The sequence below is a fragment of the Centropristis striata genome, chromosome 3 (genome assembly GCF_030273125.1).
Source record: "Centropristis striata isolate RG_2023a ecotype Rhode Island chromosome 3, C.striata_1.0, whole genome shotgun sequence".
NCBI classification, from domain to species: Eukaryota; Metazoa; Chordata; class Actinopteri; order Perciformes; family Serranidae; genus Centropristis; species Centropristis striata.
In genome coordinates this window covers 6,597,131-6,618,879 of record NC_081519.1, presented here as the reverse complement: position 1 = coordinate 6,618,879, position 21,749 = coordinate 6,597,131, and the positions used below count along the sequence as shown (strand labels likewise).

Sequence of the window (21,749 nt, the reverse complement as noted above, 5' to 3'; positions counted from 1 at the left end):
ACTACTACTATTACTACTACTACTACTACTAATAATAATAATAATAATAAATATAAATATAATAATCATCATCATCATCATAATAATACAATATGAATATTAAAGGTATTTATAATATTAGGTTAATATATTATTATACTCATGGCCAAAAAAAAAGAAAAAGAAAAAAAAACTTTTCACCAAAACAGCTCCACAGTACTTTCTGAACATGCAATATATTCACTGCGAAAAAAAGATAAACTCGGAGCACATTTAACAAAATAAAGCCAGACAAACACGGTTAAAGTTATGGAAATGTTAATAAGTGTAAGCCATACTAGACATGATGTTATCATATTTAAAATAATCTAATAATAATATATAATATAATAATACATATAATACCTTTTGAATAATAATAACAATAATACTACTACTAATGTTATTATTATTATTATTATTATTAACAATAATAATAATCATCATCATAATCATTATTAATAATAATAATAACAATAATAATAATAATAATAATGATAATTATTATTATTATTATTTAAAAAATAAAGGGGAAATTGATTGGGAAGATGGCAATAGTAGTTTATTTTGTATTTTACAGCTGGTTTACTTAAAAAAATACACGTAATTATAATTCAAGTAACTTGTACTTTAATTAATAGTTAGTTAAATGCTTATTTACATTTTTCTCTTTTTTTTTTCTTCGGGTTTCTCACTCCCGGAACCTCAGTTGGAGCTGTCTTTACGGGGACAGTATTCAGGGTGACACTGGAAAAAATTTGGAAATTAGCAACGTTTATCAGTTAATTTACTCAGCTGCTGTGCGGATTAATTGGTCGGTGGTTGAATGCACAGCGAGGTTTGTTGAAGAGTGCAGCGAAGCCGCATACACGGTAAGATCCAACAACAATGTCTGAGGTCAGCCGAAGCGAACGGACAGCTTTAGCCTTGTTGTAATGCAGGCTAGCATTAGCTGTGTGAGCGTTACACCTACACAATATAAGATTGTTATCTTTCTGTGTCTCCACACCAGCCGTCGGTTCGGCCAGGAGAGCTGCTTTTCTTCCAGCCCAAGTTACAACCAGACACCTTGTTTTCCTGCCACTCGTGGACAATAGATAATTCAACATTTACGTGGTTTTAGCGTTTGAATTAGCGTTTATTGTTGTGTAATTAGCTAGCGTGTTTGGTGTGCTGCCTCAGCCTGAGCAACAATAGTATTTTTATGCATTCAGTTAGGCAGCCCATTTAGCCAACTGACGACAGGTGCTTTGAGTCAATGGTAATTAACACTAACAACAACATGATGCTTACAGATGTGCTGCAGCGGTAGCTTCATGCTACCTGCTAGCTGCCTCCGTCCTCGGCTCAAAGCTGCTCAGTGAAACACTCCCATGGATCACGGCACATGTAACTTAAACATTTAATTTTAAACGTTAAAGACCGCACTGACGATTCGCAATTATTTCTGTGCGATGGACACAAATGTCTGACGTTAAGTGGTTGATATATACTAATGTAAACATACTGTAAGCGGAGGATTGTAACTTAGGTACAATATGTACACGAAAGTTTTTTTTGGTGTCAGACATTAGGTGTGCAGCTGTAACCTCACCAAATCATTCAAACATAGCTGGATTTTTTTTTTTTACAAAGTTAGATATTTGCACTGCATTGCATTTTATTTGATTTCTGTACATTCTGGCCAAATTAACAAGCCATCAGAGGCAGCAGCTCCTATCATATTTGGACTCACAGTCCTTAAGCATCATGAGCAAGTTAAAAACGTCTAAAATTGTAATTGATGCTGAACTATATTTTTCTACACATATTACCAGCATCATAAAGATATTTTGAATGATTTAGTGTTTCCTCTCCTAGTCAGATTCTCAGACACTTCTCCATGCCTCATAGATAGGTAGATAGATAGATAGATAGATAGATATACTTTATTTATCCCAAGCTGGGAAATTACAGTGTAGCAGCAGCATTACACACAGAGACAATAACAACACAATTAAATAAGAACAACCTAGGCATACTTCAAGCAATAAAATATAAAAATACAATAAAAATAAAGTGTCTAAAGAAGGAGTATGTATTAAGGAGTAGAATTCCAGTGCAGAATAAATATGAATATACAGTATAAAAAATAAATGTTTGGTGCTGTGAAACAAATAAGGTGCAATGAACAGTGTGCATAAAAAACAAAGTGCATAGCGACAGTATGTAATGAACCAGACTATTATTTGTTATTGTTATTGTACAGTGTGATGGCATGTGGAAGGAAAGATTTTTTGTATCAGTAGACTAGATTCATGTTTTTGTTTTGAAGTGCAAGAATAGTGTTTCCCTCCCTGGTTAGGGTTATGGCTTGTTTTAGAATAAAAGTTATGGTTATGTTCCATGTGGGGTTAGGAACAAGATTAAGTTCACGCTAAGGTAAAGGAGAAACAAATTAATGGGGAAGCAGACTTAAGCACAACTGGAATGCCCCTTTAATTTAACATGTTCAAAGGTGGCTCAGTTCAAAAATGCAGTCCCTTACTTCAGTAAGGGCCAAATAATTCAGTCATATCAGATCCAGTTCTTGATGTAACAGAAAACATTCCAGAAATAACTTAGAGTTGTTGCCCTTGGTGTATGAATATCTCTGTGTTCTGGCCCAAGATTTTATTTCTGACATATTTAAGGTCTAACAATTCAAGAGGTCTCAGGTCACAGATCAGTCAAATTCTGTTTTGTAAACATTTTCTTGTTTTACTAAATCAAATATTGTAGGCTAGTGGCTAGCCTACTATTACTTATTATCAGTTAGTACATGGAAGGAAATGCTGTCATTGGCAGTTTCCATGATTAATTAACAGAGTGCAACTATTTCATCAAGTGTCAAAATTCCATTCTGAAACTAATGTGTAACTAGTGTGGTGTTGCAGTGATGTACCAGCTTACAGACAAAGGAAAAAATATTTTTTGGGTATAGATCCTCACAAAAAAATCACACCGTGATAATTTTCATATATTTTTCAAAATATATTTTTGAAAATTTGAATATTAACAAAAATGACCTTTCCTTCCAATATCGTGAATCATAATTCAACTGCAATGTCAGTCAAATAATAATCGCAATTAATTATTTTTTCCTTATTGCAATGTGTTGTCTCTTATTATTTTAGGGCTCCTGATGAAGCTGTGTAGGTAATACTTTGAGAGCCTTGTAAGACGCCATGTCTGAAGAGGCGATTTCAGAAAGTGACCTGGAGCCCAGCCTTAACAGTGAAGAGGAGTTTTTGGAAAATGAGGAAGAGGAGGACAATGAGGACACGGAGGAAGATGAGGATGAAAATGATGGTGACGATGAAGACGATAGTGTTGGTGAGTGACAAAATAAAGTTTCTTGGGCCTCTTATTACTGTAATGCATGGTATTGAAAGAAAATAAATTGTTGTTTATTCTCTCTGTCTCTGAAGAACGACCTGAAAGTGCCCAGAGCAGGACAGAAGCAGCTCAAGATGGCAGGGACTCCAGTTCAGCTACCTCCGGAGAGCCATCCTCAGAGCCTCCGTCTCAGCCTGCGTCCCGCCCCTCATCCAGGGATCCCTCCCGACCTGCCTCTCGCTCTCAGCCTCCGGCCAGCCCAGAAAACCCAAGCCGGAGTAAGCCACCTTCCAGCAAAACAAAGAAACATAAAGCCTCCAAATTAACCAAATCTTCTAAGTCTTCAAAAGGCTCCAAACCTTCCAAGCCATCGAAGCCTGCACACATGAGGAAGAATATCAGGTACATTTATCATTTTCACATTTTCCCTCATGTATATCACAAAGTATACTTTGATGTGCAATTGTAATTTTCTGACGCTCCAAATCCAAACAATTAAAAAAAACCGCAGGAACAGATTCTCAGCAGAGGTTTCCTTCACTCCAAAGCAAATGGAACCAATGTTCAACGTCCAAGCAGGACGTTTCATGTTAAAAATGTTTTTAACAGTGTTTTTTCTATGCTGTTCGGCACATCAGCAGAGGGGCTGATGAACGTTGCCGCAGCTTGTTTCTCTGATAACTTATGATCCAGACTTTCAGGAGGTTTTTTACTGTGAGCTGAATTATCCCCAGAGATGCCCTACTCTCCCAAACAAACTGAAAGTGATTGAGATTAAACTGATAAAAACACTGAAATAGTGTGTATGTTGTTCAGCATGTCAGCAGAAGGACTGGAACTGAGCTGCCGCCTGAGCAGCTTCTTTTAATGATGACTCAAGATCCAGACATCCAATGTAAATCCGCAATCCAGTGAAAAAACATGCACGTGCAACATAAAAACATGACTTAAAGCTGGATTTACAAAAAAGTTTATTTTTGACGACTTCCAGTAGAAAACCAAATTGCTGACTCATTCAATAAGGTGTTAAGATGCTATTGACAGGTGACGAACACAGATGTCTGTCATGCCCTTGAATAAAATTTGGAATTTCTCTGGATTTGAAAATTGTTGGAAACATTTAGGATTAGTACACAACTAAACAAACAAAAAAAAGGCCAAGTTTCTTTTTAATGCAGAGTTATTATACACTTTTGTTGTATGTAAACTGATATGTTTTTTCCTTATGCTAACAGGAAGCTGCTGAAAGAGGATCAGCTGGAGGCTGGGACCAAGGCTGCTCAACAGGAGGAGATGGACAGGCGGAAGCGTCTGGAGCAGCAGAGGAAGGATTTCCCCTTACCAGCCTCAACTCTCCCAGAACCTCAGCTAGGTGACTGCCACTCTATTAGTAAAGCTACACATATCAGTCATATTTAAGTTTGACATTTCTATTGTCTTCATTCCATCCTAAACTTCCCAAAACCTCTCTGTCTCTCCAATAGTCGACACTGCTGCAATTTTAGGAGAAGTGTCTCACCTGGTCCCCGCTCTCCTTAGCAAGCAGGATGTGATCTGTCTGGACAGCAGTGGTGATGAAGATGAAAAAGTGGCCCCCATGTTGCCTGCACTTGCCATCAGAGATGGTAAGATTTATGATACTTCTGTGCAACTACGCTGCTTTTTGTACCCTAGACAATGTGAGAATTGAACAGCATCTCCTTTTTTCTTTTTAATTCGCTTTTAAATGTCTTCTAATGTGTTTTATGTATTTTAATCTTGCCCCTGTAAAGCACTTTGAATGGCCCTGTGTCCGAATTGTGCTATAAAAATAAACTTGCCAAACTTGCCTTATTGTTCACTTCCCCTTTTGATGACGTAGATATAATTGAGCTTAGTTCTGGAGATGAGGACGCCTTGCAGATAAGCAGCGAGTCGGCCGACGAGGACGCCGATGGCACCGCCGCCTCAGAGGAGAGCAGCGGTGCACACATCAACGACGCTATGAATCTGCCAGATGCCCAGGGTCAAGTGCTGGTTAATATCAGCCACCCTGCAGAGGAGAAAGACATTTTCCTCGCTCCACAGCTGGCCAAGGCTGTCAAACCTCACCAGGTACGCTCCCCGTCTCGTTCTCTCTCGAACTCTCAAAACAGAAAACGCTCAGAAACCGAAACAGTCCAACTTGTTTTTCTCTTAAACATTTCTCTCCGCATTTCTAAGATCGGGGGAATCCGGTTTCTCTATGATAACCTCATCGAGTCTCTGGAGCGCTACAAGACCAGCAGCGGCTTTGGCTGCATCCTCGCTCACAGTATGGGGCTGGGAAAGACGCTGCAGGTCATTTCCTTCACTGACATCCTTCTGCAGAATACTGAGGCTCACACTGTGCTGGCCATTGTTCCTGTGAGTAATAGAACTGTGTACTGTGTATGATGAAACAATGCAGAGTCAGGGTTCGTACAAAGTCGATGATTCAATGATGAGTCAATGATTTTGATTTATTTGACATACGTTAAAGAACTGAATATGAACCCAATTAGGTGAAGGCTTATTTCTGTTGTGGTCCTCTGGTATAACACTTAAAACACTACAACAACAACAACAACAACAACAGCAAACAATACCATCATCACATAATTATTAAAGGACAGGGGGTAGCTATGTCACATGCTCTCTTTTTCTAGGATAAAAAGTTTAAGGCATTAAACACTGTTTTTAGATTTGTGGGCAGATATCACCACAGCACTGCTGCATGTAGAGAAATGTGTTTTTGCTCATTGAACTATTAAATTGAAAGCCTTGTTTAGAAAATGCTTAATTTTAACTGTTGTGTTTTCAAGGTGAGGAATATGCTTGATTTTTAATCATTTTAATTTCCTCTGCTACAGGTGAACACACTTCAGAACTGGCTGACAGAGTTTAACCTCTGGCTCCCGCCACAAGAAGCCCTTCCCCCAGACGCTGACCCTGAACTCATCAGAGGCCGCGCATTCAAAGTTCACGTTCTCAACGACGAGCACAAGTATGTACCGTGCCATTTTGTGTGCAAGGTTCAGCATTCGTTTTCACACATTTGAGCCGTTAATGACGCTGACTGTGTGACCCGCAGAACGACACTGGCCAGGGCCAAAGTTGTGGAGGACTGGTCCAGAGATGGAGGCGTGTTGCTGATGGGCTATGAGATGTACCGCCTGCTGTCCATGAAGAAGAGCTTTGTGATGGGTAAGAAGAGGAAATCAAAGAAGCCTGCAGGACCAATAATCATTGACCTTGATGAAGAAGACAGACAGCAGGAACTCATGAAAGGTCAGTAAAATGTGTTTGTTAAAGGGAACCAATGGCCCATTGTAAACCAAGTTTTTGTATGTTATTAAACACTCAAATGAGAATAAGAAATACAAATGCAACCAGATTAGATTAGATTAGATTAGATTTTATTTGTCATTGCACAGAAATACAACGAAATTCAATGCACTCAGGTACTGGACTCATAAAAAAAGCATAATAAATAGTAAATAACAAGATACATCTCATCTCAATAAATAGTAAATAGAAAAGATACATTCTCATTCTCTCAGCACTTAGTATATTCATGTCCAGAATTTACAGTGTCATTTTCCTCCACTATTTTTGTTTGTTCAGGTATTGAAAGGGCCATAGCGCGGCCTGGCCCAGACGTGGTGATTTGTGACGAGGGTCATCGCATTAAAAACTATCATGCCAGCACATCACAGGCCCTGAAGAACATTCGCTCCCGGCGCAGAGTCGTCCTGACCGGTTACCCTTTACAGAACAACCTCATTGAATACTGGTGCATGGTGGACTTTGTAAGGCCCGACTTTCTGGGCACGCGTCAGGAGTTCAGCAACATGTTTGAGCGGCCCATTCTGAACGGGCAGTGTGTGGACAGCACGCCTCAGGACGTCCGCTTGATGCGCTACCGCAGCCACGTGCTGCACAGCCTGCTGGAGGGGTTTGTCCAGAGGTAAACTTCCTTTCAGAGCCGGATTTAGAATCATGGAAAAAAAGCATTGTAGCGTTGACGATGCTCACCTGTTTTCTGTGGTGCTTTTGTGGGTTACAGACGAGGCCACGATGTGCTGCGAGACCAGCTTCCCTCCAAAGATGAGCATGTGATCTTGGTGCGTCTCTCTCACATTCAGAGAGCGCTGTATACCGAATTCATGAAACGCTTTCGAGAAGCAGGAAACAGCGGCTGGCTCGGTCTAAATCCACTTAAAGCCTTCTGTGTATGCTGCAAGGTGAGATTTTTTCTTTGCTCTTATTAAGGTCAGGAGGGTTGCTATGTCCTTCTTGTCATTCTTATATCAAGAGGATATCATTATTTATTTAAAAATTGTAAAATGTATTAGCAATGTGATTTAGCTTCCTCTGTATTTTTAACAGAATGCAGTAAGCTTTTTTTGTAGGCATGTTTTCTGTTATTCTCCAAGCCTGTCCTTTCTTGTTAAGTAGAAAGATCTGGTACTGAAGGGCACATTCCTGGGAAATCAGGTTCATTTTTAATCAAGTAAGCCTTCTGTCTCTTTCCGGATCCCTCCAGATCTGGAATCACCCAGACGTCCTCTATGAAGCCTTGCAGAAGGAGAATCAGGCCAACGAGCAGGACCTGGACCTCGATGACATCACTTCAGCTGCTAACCCCCGCTGCACTGCACCGGGGGCCGGCCTGAAGGCCAAAGTAGCCGACTCAAGCAACAGCAAAGTCAACAACAACTTGCCAGCACTCAATCCTTCTCAGGAAAGAGCCAATCAAGTCATCACTTATGAATGGGTATGTCATGACAATCCATTTAAAACTGTGTTCTTAGTTTTAAATTATTCATACAGCTGAAAGAGTCTCCTTGTTTTGACATCTTTGTTTCCAACCTCAAACACTAACAAGTCAAGTTTAAAATAGTGAAATGCACTCCTTTGTTTAGTGCTGATAACATGCAACACCTCTAATTACCACATCACTTCCTTACAGCCTCCTTACTAGTTAAAAATGCATAAACATGGTAACCCCTGTCAACCATCTGACAGCAAGCACAATTAGCCATTTTTTTTCTTCACGTAGTAGTACGTAGGCTGGTAGAAAATGCAAATCATAGGTGAACTTGTTGTTGTATCTCTTTATGGAGCTGCTTTTGTCACTGTGAAATTATTCCAACTGTCAATAAATGTGCATATTATCAAAAGAAAAACACCAGATTCAAGCAACTAAAGATGAAGCATTGAAAAGTAAAACAAAACGGTCAGACAGAAAAAGATGGCAAAAACTGACGGCCAAGTGTCCAGTGTTTGCACAATCACAGACATGAAAATATCCACACATGCTTATTTATGAATAAATAGCATGTTAGTATGGTATAACTGCCTTTACTTCAACAGCCTTTTGTTCCACATTATATGTTTCAGGCAAAGGGCATACTGTCAAACTACCACACAGGAGTTCTGGAGAACTCTGCCAAGATGATTCTGCTCTTTCATCTGATTGATGAGAGTGTAGGAAGGAGGGACAAGATTTTGGTCTTTAGGTAAGTCCTCTGTCCAGCGTACATTGCTTTAAGAACAAATCCATCATTAAGTAGCTTAGAGGAGAGGTAGACTGACTTTGCATCTAGGCTAATTAATGAGACGTATTCAGGGCTTTCAGAGCTTTTTACAAATTGTAGGAAATTAATATTTTAATCCTCCTACGTCTTATGAGGTTTTCTGCTTCTCTTTCAGGTTATTCTTGTAAGCAGGAATTTCACAGTTAGTCCAAATCATGACCTTTTAATGAAACTGAATTCATATATAGCTGTACTGCGACTATTAAAAAAACATCTGACTGATAAATTGTAACTGTTAACTTTGAAAATACCAGTCCACACTGCAGTCCATTTTATTTCATAATAGCTGTTTCTGCTCTGTCCCCACTAGTCAAAGTTTGTCCACCCTGACGGTCATCGAGGACTTCTTATCAAAGAGACCAATGCCTGTCAGCGTGGCCTCCTCTGACAGCCCGAGCCAAAACTGGGTTCGCAACCTCAATTACTACAGTGAGTCATTCAATCTGTGCTCTCTCTTCCAAACCAGCAACTCACAAGGCAGAAAGCGCAGTTATCACCGCTGAAGCCTCAAAGTTGTGATGGTCTTTATTGATTTAGTGTCAGTGACTGCAATTCCTCAACGTTCCCAGTTAATTTTTTGTCTGGCAAAATTTAAACTGGAAGCTCAGTCTTTGACAAAGATGTTTTGACAAATTTAATCTTTTTATGTATAATGTGCAAACTGTGTATCGTTCAGTTCAGTGCTTCACCCGATAAGAATACACTAAAAATGCTCATAAATTAAAAATCTCTCCGCTTATCTTGTCTTAAAGGAGCAGTGTGTAGGATTTAGTGGCACTTAGCAGTGAAGTAACAGCCAACTGAACAGCCGTTTGCTCACCCTTTCCTTTTCAAGTGTGTAGAGAACCTACAGTGGCCTTTAGGTAACGTAAAGATGCTAAAGGCTCTCTTTGGAGCCCGTGTTCTTGGCTACTGTAGAAACGTGGTGGAGACAGTGGAAGAGGACCTGCTCCCTATGTAGATATGAAGTGTTAGTTTTAAGCTATCAAAAACAATCATCCTTAGTTTCGGGTGATTATACACTAAAAGTGACATAGTTGTGAATACTAGGGATGGGAAAAATTAACCAATGATCAGTGAATGGTCGTTAAGAATTTGGTCAATCACATGGAATTTTTAATCGATCTGTGTATTTTTTCATCGATGAGCTTGGCAGGTTTCTCCCGAACGCCCATCCCATGTGAATATTATGTTCCATTTCTGCCAATCGATCCCCCTACAAGCTACTGCTCCTTAAAGTATTCAATGAAAAATATTACCATGAGAAACTCTGTGAGTTAAAGTGTGTTCAGGTGCTTAAGTGATGATGTATGTCTGTGTCCAGGACTGGATGGGAGCACATCTGCCTCAGAAAGAGAGCGACTTATAAATCAGTTTAATGACCCAGAAAACACCTCAACATGGGTCTTCCTGCTTTCTACAAGGTACGTGTCTCTGCTCTCTATTTTCTAATAATTCTTCACGCATCTCGTATACACTCGCAGATTGTCAATAATTTGCCATTTGTCTTTCAGAGCGGGCTGCTTGGGGGTAAATCTGATCGGGGCCAACCGCGTCGTTGTGTTTGATGCCTCCTGGAACCCGTGTCACGATGCTCAGGCGGTGTGTCGGGTGTACCGCTACGGTCAGAGGAAACCCTGCTATATTTACCGCCTGGTCTGTGATTTCACCTTGGAGAAAAAGATCTACGACAGACAAGTCTCCAAGCAGGGCATGTCCGGTAAGGGATAATACTTGCAAAAAAAAAAAAATCTGTTTGTTAGGCATAGCATTTATATTGTACTGGCACAATCTTTTTTTTTTTTTTTTACATAGGTTCACTGGAAACCCAGAACAACTCTTAAATTCCAGCTGTTATTCGTTGCATGTTAAAGTGCAATCAGTATCAGTTAAAATTTACACTGCTCAAATGGACAATAGAAAGTTTCACTTTTGAAAGTTGGTACTATAATTTTAATTCTTGACTTCACTTGTAGTTCTTGAATTTATATTGCTTTCATTGTATCATGGGGCTTTTATTGAGGCCTTTTCCAAACACTGCTAAAGGGAAACTGTATTGGTATTTTCCTACTTTTTTTGTGTCTAAGTGATCAATAATAATCTGAAACAGTGACAAGAAAAAAGATCTTTAAGTAGCATTGAGATGGTGCCATGCAATTGCCCAAGGATTAGAGTGCAGCTGCTGGCTGAATCTCTCTCACTCAATACTGGACCAATTTTCAAAACTTGTTGTCCTCATTAGTCATTTGGACGCCAAAAAAATGGAGAATAGGGAACACAAAGTTTCCCCTTCACACAAACTTTAAAGGATCTAATGTGGACAGTAATTCACGTCTACCTGAATGCCCAGTCTTAAAATGTTGCTGTTGTGTGTTTGTTCAAAGACCGTGTGGTTGATGACCTGAACCCAGTGCTGAACTTCACACGTAAGGAAGTGGAGTCGCTGCTGCATTTTGTGGAAGAGGAACCTGATAAGATCTCTCTTGAGTCCCGGGAGGATTTTGAACCAGTGCTGAGTCGAGCTTGTCTGCTTTACCCACACCTCATCACAAAGGTACAGTTGATAGCATTGTTTATAACCTGAGAACATAGACCGTATAAAAGAAGTACGGTCTGAAGAGTGAAGCCAATGTTAACAACAAATCAGCTGAGTGAAGACAGTTCAGGTGATTGAATGAGTTAAATCAGGTGTGCAGCATCACAGGCCCTTTCATGGATCAGTTTGACACCTGTGATTTAAATGTTATGATGAAGGCTTCAAGGGTTAGGACATTTTGGTTTTAGGTACATTGATAGGGCTTGAATTTTATCCCTAGAAAGCTGTAGGAATCCTGTTTTATACAAAGGCGGTTTTGTGGTTCAATGTTCAACTTTAGGTATTTGATAACTTAAAGTACTTTCTTTCTGGTAAATACTACTCTTACTTTTGATATTATGGCATTTTTTAAAATATATGTTCACTATGTATATGTTCATTCTTCAGGTTGGACAATCTTGGCCTGCAGATTCCAAAAATACAGCTTAGCACTTACCAAAAGAAACCCAAGATAAATGAAAACCACACAGAAATTCTAGTAGCAGTTACATTTCCCCAGCTTATCTTGCAAAACTAATTCTATTTGAAAAGGGTTGAAGTCTGTCTGTGATGAAATCAGTAAGACCAGCCTGCTTCTTGCATGCAAAATCTAATCTGATGGTTTATCTGTAATTCAGTTTTAATTTGTCTCCTTAGCAACCTTTTCATCACGAGTCTCTGCTGGTGGACCGGAAGGAGTCGAAACTGACCAAAGCAGAGAAGAGAGCCGCCAAGAAGAGCTATGAGGATGAGAAACGAGCCTCGGTGCCCTACTCTCGCCCATCTTACGCCCCCTATTACCCAACAAGTGATCAGGCGCTCTCAAACATACCAGCATTCAACCAACGAGGCTGGTAGGTTTCAGCCTGCACGTTGTCACAGATGCTGATGGTTTGTTTCACTGTAAAATGCTGCTACAACCACAAGCTAACCAGCAGGTTTTTGTCATATTCAGCGATGTGATGCATTACAAATTACACTTTCCTAGGTAAGAATCTGTGCATCTGCATCCACCCTGAACAAAATCTCCTTTACAGTCTGGGAATGACTGACTGCTTTGTTAACTAAATAGAACATAAAACCACCATTAAATTTGTTGGTTCGCTTCAGCTCTGAGCGAGTTTCTCTTCTTTTTCTAATACATTTCCATCAAACTAGTCACGACTCTTATGTCTGAATGCGTGCGAGCATGTCATGAGTTCAGCCCTCATATTTTCAGGCGTCCCATGGCTCGGCCGGATGACAAGCCTGTGGCAAGTGTCAGGCCCATCCAGTCGACCCCAATCCCCATGATGCCTCGCCAGGTCGGCATGGGCATGGCTGGCTCCAGCTCGGCCGGCAGCCTGCCTGTCAACTTCCTGCAGAAAGCTGGAGTTTACGTGCAGCGGATCGTCACCACCACTGGTAATGTATAATATTTATAAAAGCTAAAATCATTGAGAGTACCACTTCAACCACATATGTAAACTTGATTTGTACTGTGGTGTGCTTTTATGAAACTTTGTACTTGAATGGGTGATGTGTGAAGTACAGTTATTGCTGTAGGCTATTTTATATTTTTCTATTCTTGAAATGTTTTTCTTTATTGTTTTACTATTTATTCTGTTTGTTTTGAGACATGTCTATGGTGAAACCAAAGAGGAATTTCCACTCAGTGGATAATAAAGTTTTCGTATTCGTAAATGTAATGACCAGCCATTAACACCAGCATTTTTGTCTGGATCTACAGATATCGTAATTCCAGGAGCCAACAGCACAACAGATGTTCAAGCTCGAATCAGTGCAGGAGAGAGCATCCATGTTATCAGAGGATCAAAAGGTAGTTGAAACAGCCCAATAAGTGCTCTTTGCATACAAAGAATTTTAAAGTTACGGCCTCCATCACTTGATGTTTTCTCTTCCACAGGTACCTACATAAGGACAAACGATGGAAGGATTTTTGCTATTCGATCTGGAAAGATCAGTAGGCCAGCAATGGGCGGCTCTGCTGCTTCAAGAGGTAGAAACATATTTATTATTCTTGGTTCCTAAATGGTAAATGGAGGGCACTCGTATAGCGCATTCATACTGGTGGCCGAGGCTACCAGGGCACACTGGTGCCACCTGCCACCATTGGGAATTCATTCACACAACGATGAACGCAGCATCGGGAGCAATTTGGGGTTCAGTATCTTGCTCAAGGAAACTTCGACATGTAGGCTGCCACGGTCGGGGATCGAACCACCAACCTTCCGATTAGTACGTGGCCGCTCTACCAACTGAGCCACAGCCACCCCTTTGTGGTTCCTGCCACAAAGTTTTGCATTACAACCCACCATCTGGTAGAGCGTTGAGGAAGTTATTTGGCTTCATCATTTTATTTCCAGGATTGACCTTTTGAGAATAAATAATTCAGAGGCAGAGACACTGTACATGTCTTCTGACATTTCATGACTGCATTTCTCTCCCCTCCACAGACGCCCAGGGTCCACTGATCCACCCACTCAGTAACGGCTGTTCATCGCCTGCAGATCAACAGCAGGGCTCCCCCAACGGGGAGCAGCGGCCTTCCTCTCCTTTAAGCTCTGAGATTCTCAGAGAGCTCAGCCGCTACACTTCATCCACGGGAGACGCCGCCGTCGGCACGGGAAACGAATTGGTGTCGCCTTCGGAAATGTTGGCCGTAACAGCGGGGGATGAAGGCAGTTCGCAAAACAATCAGCCTGGCGATCTAAGCAGGCAACTCGGCGACGACCTCTTGAGCTCCGCTTTAGAGATGCGTGGCAGCAAGCGCAGGAGTACTGAAAGCCAGGGCAACACACAGATCGGAGGCAAACGCACTTCTGCTGCAACACGTTTCCCCGGACTGGGCTCCAGCGGGCTCAGTTTCCCCCCCGTGGGTCTGAACTCCTCCTCCCTCCTGGGGAACCTCAGTCACATGAGTCATCCACTTCTGATGGATGGAAGTGGCGGCTCATCATTCCTTCAGACACCAGGACAAACACTGGCTGATCTACAGACCATGTTCCCCTCTGCAGGCTCGGACCTACTGAGGCAGTCTGCCACAGGAAACGGACATCTCCCCACCCCCTGCTCGTCCTCTCTGCCCACCGTTTTCTCCTCCGCATCCACCACCATCCCTATGTCATCCACACCCTCTGCAGCAACTTCTTCCTCCCTGGCGTCAGGTTCTCTGCCGCCGTACTTGATGAACCCCAACATGGCTGGCCTGCTTTCGTCAGGCTTCCCTCTCAACTACAGTCAGTCGCTGCTCCCCGAGCCGAGGATGTTCCCCGCCCCTCTCCTCTCCTCGTCAGGGGGATTCTCCTCACCTAACTCCAGCTCTACTGCATCCAGTTTCCTCTCCCATTTCAACAATCCCACTTCCAGCCTGTTGGGGGCAGCTCTGACCCAGCCGGACATGCACCAGAGAGGAGAGGAGAACGGCGGCAGTAGTTCTGACGACGACGTTATAGAGGTGACAGGACAGTAGAGACTCAAGAAGTCCGGGAGAGGCAGTTTTACACACACGATTTATCAATCGCGGCTAACAAAGAACATTAGGGATGGGAATGATTACAAATTTATTAAATGGACTAAATTTAATGTTGGAGTTTCACTTAAAAACTGATGATGATGGTTCTGAATAAGACTGGTCATCTAAATTAAAAAAAAAAAAAAAATACAACTTTATAGGAATCAAATTTACACCTGAACACATATTTTGAAGTTGGAGAAGATTATAAGTTAAATGTGTTTTGGCCTTGCTGTTAGACTGGCCATTCACAGAATTAGCAGTGAAATGAACTGCATTCTCATTTCTAATGATCTAATTAAACTAAACACACACACACACAGACTCTCACCTGTAAATGAGAGCATCAACTTGTACCTTAATGACTACACAAAGTCAGAGTAACAAATCCATATGCTGAATATCCTAGATTTGTTCAGCTGGAGCATCAGAGCAGTGGGAACAGACCTTTGTCGTTCGGGGACCAGCTGAAACTTTCTGGGGGCTTTCTGAGCACAGCCTCTCCTGCTACACTGCAAAGCAAAGCTTCAGCGTGCTGTTAGTTTTATTTCTTCTGAATTTGGACGGGATAATGTGAGGAAAACTGCTTCACGTTGGATTGTCTCGTGATATATTGCTGTGAAACAGTGTAGTTCAAACCAAAATTTGACCCAATGTTACAAGTGTGTCGGCCATACTCACCTGCTGAACACTAATACCCTAATTTCCTTTCCTTTTCTAGTAAACTGTACTGGAAAGCTACATATAAATAACTCACAGTGGCCACAGAAGGCGGTGTTGATATTTGTCAAAATCCACTTGACAATATATTTAGAGAAAATCCTCCGAGGCTTACCTTTAACAACAGGAATCTTAGGCTTTCAGAGCATATTTTAGTCTTTAGCGGTTTGATAGACATTGTAGCATCCCCTGTTGAAAGGATATTATGTGTGATACTATAACTGAACATGTTGATACTTTGTAAATAGCAGTCATTATCATTGTTTATATTGCAAGTCAATACTGTGCAGTGTGTAGATTTTGGTTGTAGGGAGATGGTTTATTATTACAGTGACTCATGATGAAAAACTTGCATTGATACCGGGGAAACAAATTTCCGTTCACTTTCTAAGTTCCCTTGTTTTTCCCCCCTTAAAACTAAAATGAATGTACTTTCATGTTAGCCTTTGATAACACAGGGGGCTGGTACAGGGTTTCAGGCTTTCATTTTTAGCCTTAAATAACACAAAGGGGTCTTGAGTCTTAGCATTTATCTTAGTACATCCTTTTTACAAATCTGTTTGAAGAACTACTGAGCATTCAGACAGTCGGTGTCAAACTGAAAACACAAGTGTCGGGCAGATTCAGCGTTGTGATCAAAAGTACCAAGTGTAAAAGCCAAAAGGTTTAAAGGGATAGTTGAGATGTTTTTGAGGTTGGGTTGTTTGAGGTATTTCAGTGTATTAACAACAGTAGGTTGCTGCCGGCACGCCACAGTTTAGAGAAGCAGAAAAGGAGAACAGGCCTGGAAGCTAAGCAATGTACTGCTGTGGACGAGGGCAGCAGCAACAACACATATTTTACCACCTAAAATAATCAGTTTCAGTTTAAGTGTATGCTATATTTAGAATAATTTCACAGCTTTACCTTGTTGCAGACAGCCTTAAGTTTAATATGGAGGAACTGTAGCTGTTATATGTGCTCTCTTAAAGTTAGTTTGTGATTTTGTGTAACTTTAGTGTTGTGCTGGGTTACTTTGGGTTTACCAAAGTCACACAATAACAAAAACAAACTAACTGATCAAGGCAGCAGTAGACCAGCAGCTTCCGTGTTCTGCAAGGTAAAATGACTGTTGGTTACTTTGAAGATAACAACGATAAAAAAAGAGATAAGTGTCCGTTGCCCTCAGGTAACCTTAAAGAGGGCTGTCTGACGGCAAACTAAAGTGGGGAAAATATTCTAAATATAAATATCTATGCTCTCCTCGAAGCCACCAGACTGCATTGACAAAAACAGTAAGTTTACCTTGCAGAACCCAGGAGCTACTGGTCTACTTCTGCCTTAAACAGTTAGTTTGTTTGTGATTTCTGTGTGACTTTGGTGTTTTACAGGGTTACTTTGAAGACAACAAAGAGAAAGAAAGAAATACATTTCTGTTCCCCTCACGTAAAAACTTAAACAAGGCTATCTGACGGCAACAACATTTTTTTTAGTTGGATAAACACATTTTGCTGTTGCCCCCATCCACAGCAGTACATCACTTTGCTTCGGTGCCAGTACTCCTGCCTGCTTCTCTAAACTGGATTCACGCCGACCACATGTACTGTAGGTAACACAGTGACTATTTATAAGTACATCATACAACACCACTTGAAAAAATCTAAACTGTCCCTTTAATGTTGCTGGCTCATTCACCTCTCTTTGTTGCAGTTTATACTGAAGTGTCCCCACTATGAGTCAGCCTACATGTAGTTTTGACTATCCTAATTTTCCTATATATTTTCCAAACCTTGCTGAGAACAAATATTACCTAAACTGTAGACAACATTGCATTCATGCAGCTTAAGTGTATGAAACCTTTTGTAGCCATCAACCATCAAAACGGATATCGAACATTTCACAGACAGTCGCCTGTAGTCACCTGGCCTTACCAAACTGACAGAGCCATCTCGTGTGGTAGGTTGTTTTTTTTTTACAGAGGTGCGTCTTTAAAAGCAGTGCAGTATAACTAGCTTCCGTCAGTAGTGTCAGTCAGTGTAGGTCTGCGTTGCTCTAGGGAGTTTAGGTTTTCGCTGTTCTCTGTAGCCTTGTGTTTCTGTGTTGTGATGACACCTCAAGGTAGATTTAGGAAACTCCCTCTCCGTCAGTAAAATAGGCTAGACGCAGTGGCTGACCTTTAGAAAACACTGGATAACCCGATACCACAGTGTCAAGTTAAATTTTCTTTATAGAGATGTTTTCTTGCAGAGACCTTTCGCTCCCACAGTCTGTACACTTTTTATTACTGCTGGCTCCTTCCCTGCTGCTGTTCTGGACGATTCACTTCTATCATCACTGATGTCTCCAGATTTCTTCAGCACGTTTTGGGAACTTGTGACATTTTGTCTCGAAGGTGGAGCTGGCACTTTGACAAAGGCTCATCCGCTTGTGAACTGTACATCGTACTGACGCCATGTCTTTATTCTCAATTATTCTTCTTGCATTTGAATCTTGGGAATCATCAGTTTGTAAAACAAAACCTGTCTGCCATTTCTTAAGTCTCACTTATGTGCATTTTTACGTTTCATGGAACTATTTCATTTTTTAAAAACAAATGTTTTTTATAACTTCTTATTGGTGTTTACCCACCTGGCAGTTGTTTCCCTTATTTCAATGTAAGCGTCTGAAATTTATTTATTTATGATGGAGGATACATTCTTTTTTTTGTAATTACGTTTTTTAACCTTTTGTTCACTTTGACCCATTGACGGCTGATCCAGTAAGAATTTCATACATGCAGCCTAGATCGAAACAGAATATGACTGTGTTATCAATGTTATTTTAACAATAAAACACTCTTCTCTTGCAGTGTGAATCATTTACAAATGCTTTTAATTAACATATCTTCAGTACGATTTTTTTTTTTTTTTTTGAAAGGTAATCAAAGGCAGCATAAATAGTCAAAAGGCAGGATAATAAGCAACCTGAGATGCAAAAATTCAACATTTTTCAAGATAAATTTAGGGCAGTTGGCTGGATTTCAGAAACCCTGAAGTCATCAACCCATTGATGCCTAAAACTGCCTGTAAAACCTCTGGGCGATTTTAAAATAAGCCCCTAAAACCAGAAGTTTTTCTGGAAATTCAACAGAAGTGTCAACGCTTCTACTAAATAATAGATTTTTCAGCCTCTGTAGCGGATAGAAATGAAATTCAACAAGTATTTGAGAGCTTATACAAATACTACAAATCGACATATCCGCTTTCCAGGCTTCAATGGGTTAATGCAAGTCAGCTTTAAAGGTCTTCTGTCAGGACTGCAGCCGTTTCTTAGCCGTGTACGCACTGGTGACTTGGTTCATAATGACGAGGGCATTGAGAGCAGCACAGAGTGCTGACAGGTACCAGGTGTATTCCCCGACAGAAGCAGTGAACCAGGCAGAGCTCAGGCCCAGAAGCAGGCTGGCACTGCCCAGAAGATATGTGACAAGGCCGGACGCTGCGTGGTAACGCTTCAGTTTGGCCAGGGACCAGCCTTTGGCCAGAGAGTGGTAGATGAGAGGCAGAGCTGCCAAAGACTGCAGCCCCACCACACACACTGTGAGCAGGCCCAGCAGACCGTGCCACGAGGTGAAGTGGGGTTTACCATTCAGGTGTTTGTTGTAAAAGATGGCTGCCAGACCCAGGACTGCACAGGACACACAGAGGCTCTGCAGGATCCAGTGGACACGACCTTTCGTCTTGTGTGGGAACTTTTTGATGGGGGAGCCATGGGGGGAGAAAAGCAGTATGGCTTCTGTCATGAAGAAGGAGAACTAGTGGAAAAGAGGAAAAAAATCAATAAATGGGGCTGCCACTCACCATTACCGTCATTGCAGATTCATATTTTGGCCTATATAATATAAAATGTCTGTCACAATTTCCTAAAACCCATGGTGACATATCCAAGTTACAAGTTTGAGAAGCTAAGACCATTTTCTTGTAAATATGACAGTAAAAAATAAGATGGAAACTTAGACTACTGATGAAAAAAGATCCTCTAACTCATACGAATGAAAAAATGACTCGAAATGATGACATAGTATCTAAAACAATTAGAACCTTTATCAAATGAATGACATGGTATTTTAAAATAATTAGAACATCAGTAACTTATCTTTAAGTAATGACTTGGTATCACAAAAAAATGAGTTACTTATCTCAAAGTAAAACCCTTAAAACAAAGAGTTGGTCTCTCAAAATGAGAAACTATCAAAAGATACTAACTCATCTTTTTGAAATACTAAGTCAGTATGATAAGAAAGTTTCTGATTACTTTGCAGTAGTTATTTTTTCAGTATCAAATATTTTGAGAAACTAAATCCTCATTTTCAAAAAAGTTTCTCATTATACTGAATTATAGGATCTTTTTTTTTAAATACATGGAATCCTATACTTAAATAATTAATAATTTATTCTACTGATATATCAGTAGAAAAAATTATTAATTATTTATATCAGTGATATGCCAGCAAATTGAACTCACTTACTGTTTTGGCTCAAAAAATGAAAATTTCAGGGTTTCAAATAACTTATTAATGTGTTTAGAGCGGTTTAGATGTGAAAATATGTATTATAAAAGTTCTCAACTTACAGCTAGAGTCATAAAAAAGGGGTGCCAGGAAAACCAACCTAAAATAAAACAAACAGATGAAGTTAAATGAATAAAGGTGTTTCATGATGAAGATGTTATATCGTCACAAATAATCGCCTAAGTCATTTTTTGTCTAAATTGTTGCTGTTTTTTGTCTAAATCATCTCCTCATGACGCCGTAAAATCGCCTACATCCTCAGTTGATCAGATCATGTGATTTTACCCCTTTAAGATCATCACTTCCTTGACAAGTTGCCACATTCATAGGCATCAGATAAGAACCCAGCAAAGAAGAGCTAGAGGGAGATTGTTTAGTTATCAGTTTAGTTTATCTGTGTTTTATTGTTGACACTAATATTGATAACACTTTACTCTAAGGTGTCTACATAAGGGTGACATGAGCGTGTCATAAACATGACATGGGATGTGTCATGAACATTAATGACACTTTGAAGTAACATTAATGCTCATGATACTTGTCATGTCATGTTTCTGACAGGCTTATGTGACTCTTATGTAGACACCTTCAAAATAAAGTGCTACCATATCTTGCTTAAGTTACAAAGGCATGTTCAAAAAATTGCCCAAGTCATTTATTTCTCTTAAGTTACATAATTTACACACAGTGTTATTACTATGCCAATAGCCATCCTTTGTTACATCCTTCTTGAGTGAAATGATAAATAAAAAGACATATGTTACACTTTTGGTGAAGTTGTTTGTGTTTCCTGCAAAACTTGCAAAAATGAGTTAGGCGATTATTTTAACAGGGTGACCATATGACTGATCGGAGCACTCACTGGAGCCGGGCCGAGACAGAGCCGTGATGAACACCGTGAAGACGATGCAGATGAGGTGGGTCAGCACCGCGGAGGCTGCTCTGCTGAAACCGTAGATCCGAGGCTCAGATTCAGCCTCTTTGCAAGTTTGAACCATGTTATGAACACTTTATGTGGACTTCGGCAGCTCACTTGCGACACACAAACACACACACACACACACACACACACCTCAGGACCAGAAGGATTGAGCTGTCACCTAACCTGAACTCGCAGAAAAAAGCGGAAGTGGCGGTGGATGAAAAGTAACCGTTAGCCTCTCTGGTGCTAAAGTCTTGTTGAATTAAAGCTAGAGGACGCGATTAAATTAAACAGAAATCTGTATTACAACATAATGGTCACATAGCGGCGACTTTAGGAGTCATGTAACTATTTATGTGTGAATAAAGTCCCTCCCAAACATGCTCTACGTCGTTACGTATCTCCGTCAACCAGAAGAAATACACTTTCCGGTAATCAAGTTGTTTCAGAATAAAGTGTTGCCTTTCCAAGCCCCCGGCACTCGACATACTGCAAAAACTTCAAAATACAACCAC

The 21,749-nt window shown here is 40.5% G+C and overlaps 2 protein-coding genes across 3 annotated transcripts; one reads left to right on the top strand and one right to left on the bottom strand.

The window, feature by feature from the left end:
• The first annotated feature begins 758 nt into the window (after positions 1-758).
• On the top strand, positions 759-18,610 carry rad54l2 (RAD54 like 2). Of its 2 annotated transcripts, XM_059329075.1 has the most exons (23): positions 759-890; positions 1,031-1,279; positions 3,174-3,372; positions 3,468-3,777; positions 4,611-4,747; positions 4,860-5,000; positions 5,237-5,469; positions 5,578-5,760; positions 6,246-6,379; positions 6,467-6,663; positions 7,000-7,342; positions 7,442-7,619; positions 7,922-8,152; positions 8,779-8,897; positions 9,286-9,404; positions 10,300-10,399; positions 10,490-10,695; positions 11,360-11,529; positions 12,208-12,404; positions 12,770-12,954; positions 13,280-13,369; positions 13,457-13,549; positions 14,007-18,610. In XM_059329075.1, exons 3-23 carry the CDS (start codon positions 3,225-3,227, stop codon positions 15,020-15,022), a joined length of 4,530 nt encoding a protein of 1,509 aa, XP_059185058.1. In that variant the 5' UTR covers positions 759-890; positions 1,031-1,279; positions 3,174-3,224; the 3' UTR covers positions 15,023-18,610. The 2 variants fall into 2 exon arrangements, with proteins under 2 accessions (XP_059185058.1, XP_059185057.1); XM_059329074.1 differs by lacking the exon at positions 1,031-1,279 and having other exon boundaries at positions 770-890.
• Positions 18,611-18,634: 24 nt separating this feature from the next.
• On the bottom strand, positions 18,635-21,625 carry LOC131968273 (transmembrane reductase CYB561D2). The gene is made up of 3 exons (XM_059329076.1): positions 21,175-21,625; positions 20,375-20,412; positions 18,635-19,556 (listed from the first exon to the last, which is right to left on the bottom strand). The coding sequence occupies exons 1-3, from the start codon at positions 21,308-21,310 to the stop codon at positions 19,053-19,055; spliced, it is 678 nt and encodes a 225-aa protein (XP_059185059.1). The 5' UTR covers positions 21,311-21,625; the 3' UTR covers positions 18,635-19,052.
• Positions 21,626-21,749: the final 124 nt, after the last annotated feature.

Coding starts and splice junctions, on each gene's coding strand:
- LOC131968273 (XM_059329076.1), bottom strand. CDS start 21,310: ATGGTTCAAACTTGCAAAGAGGCTGAATCTGAGCCTCGGATCTACGGT. Junction 20,413..21,174: donor TCTGTCTCGGCCCGGCTCCA/GTGAGTGCTCCG, acceptor GTTTTATTTTAG/GTTGGTTTTCCTGGCACCCC. Junction 19,557..20,374: donor CCTTTTTTATGACTCTAGCT/GTAAGTTGAGAA, acceptor CTTTTCCACTAG/TTCTCCTTCTTCATGACAGA.
- rad54l2 (XM_059329075.1), top strand. CDS start 3,225: ATGTCTGAAGAGGCGATTTCAGAAAGTGACCTGGAGCCCAGCCTTAAC. Junction 3,778..4,610: donor CACATGAGGAAGAATATCAG/GTACATTTATCA, acceptor TTATGCTAACAG/GAAGCTGCTGAAAGAGGATC. Junction 8,153..8,778: donor AAGTCATCACTTATGAATGG/GTATGTCATGAC, acceptor TATATGTTTCAG/GCAAAGGGCATACTGTCAAA.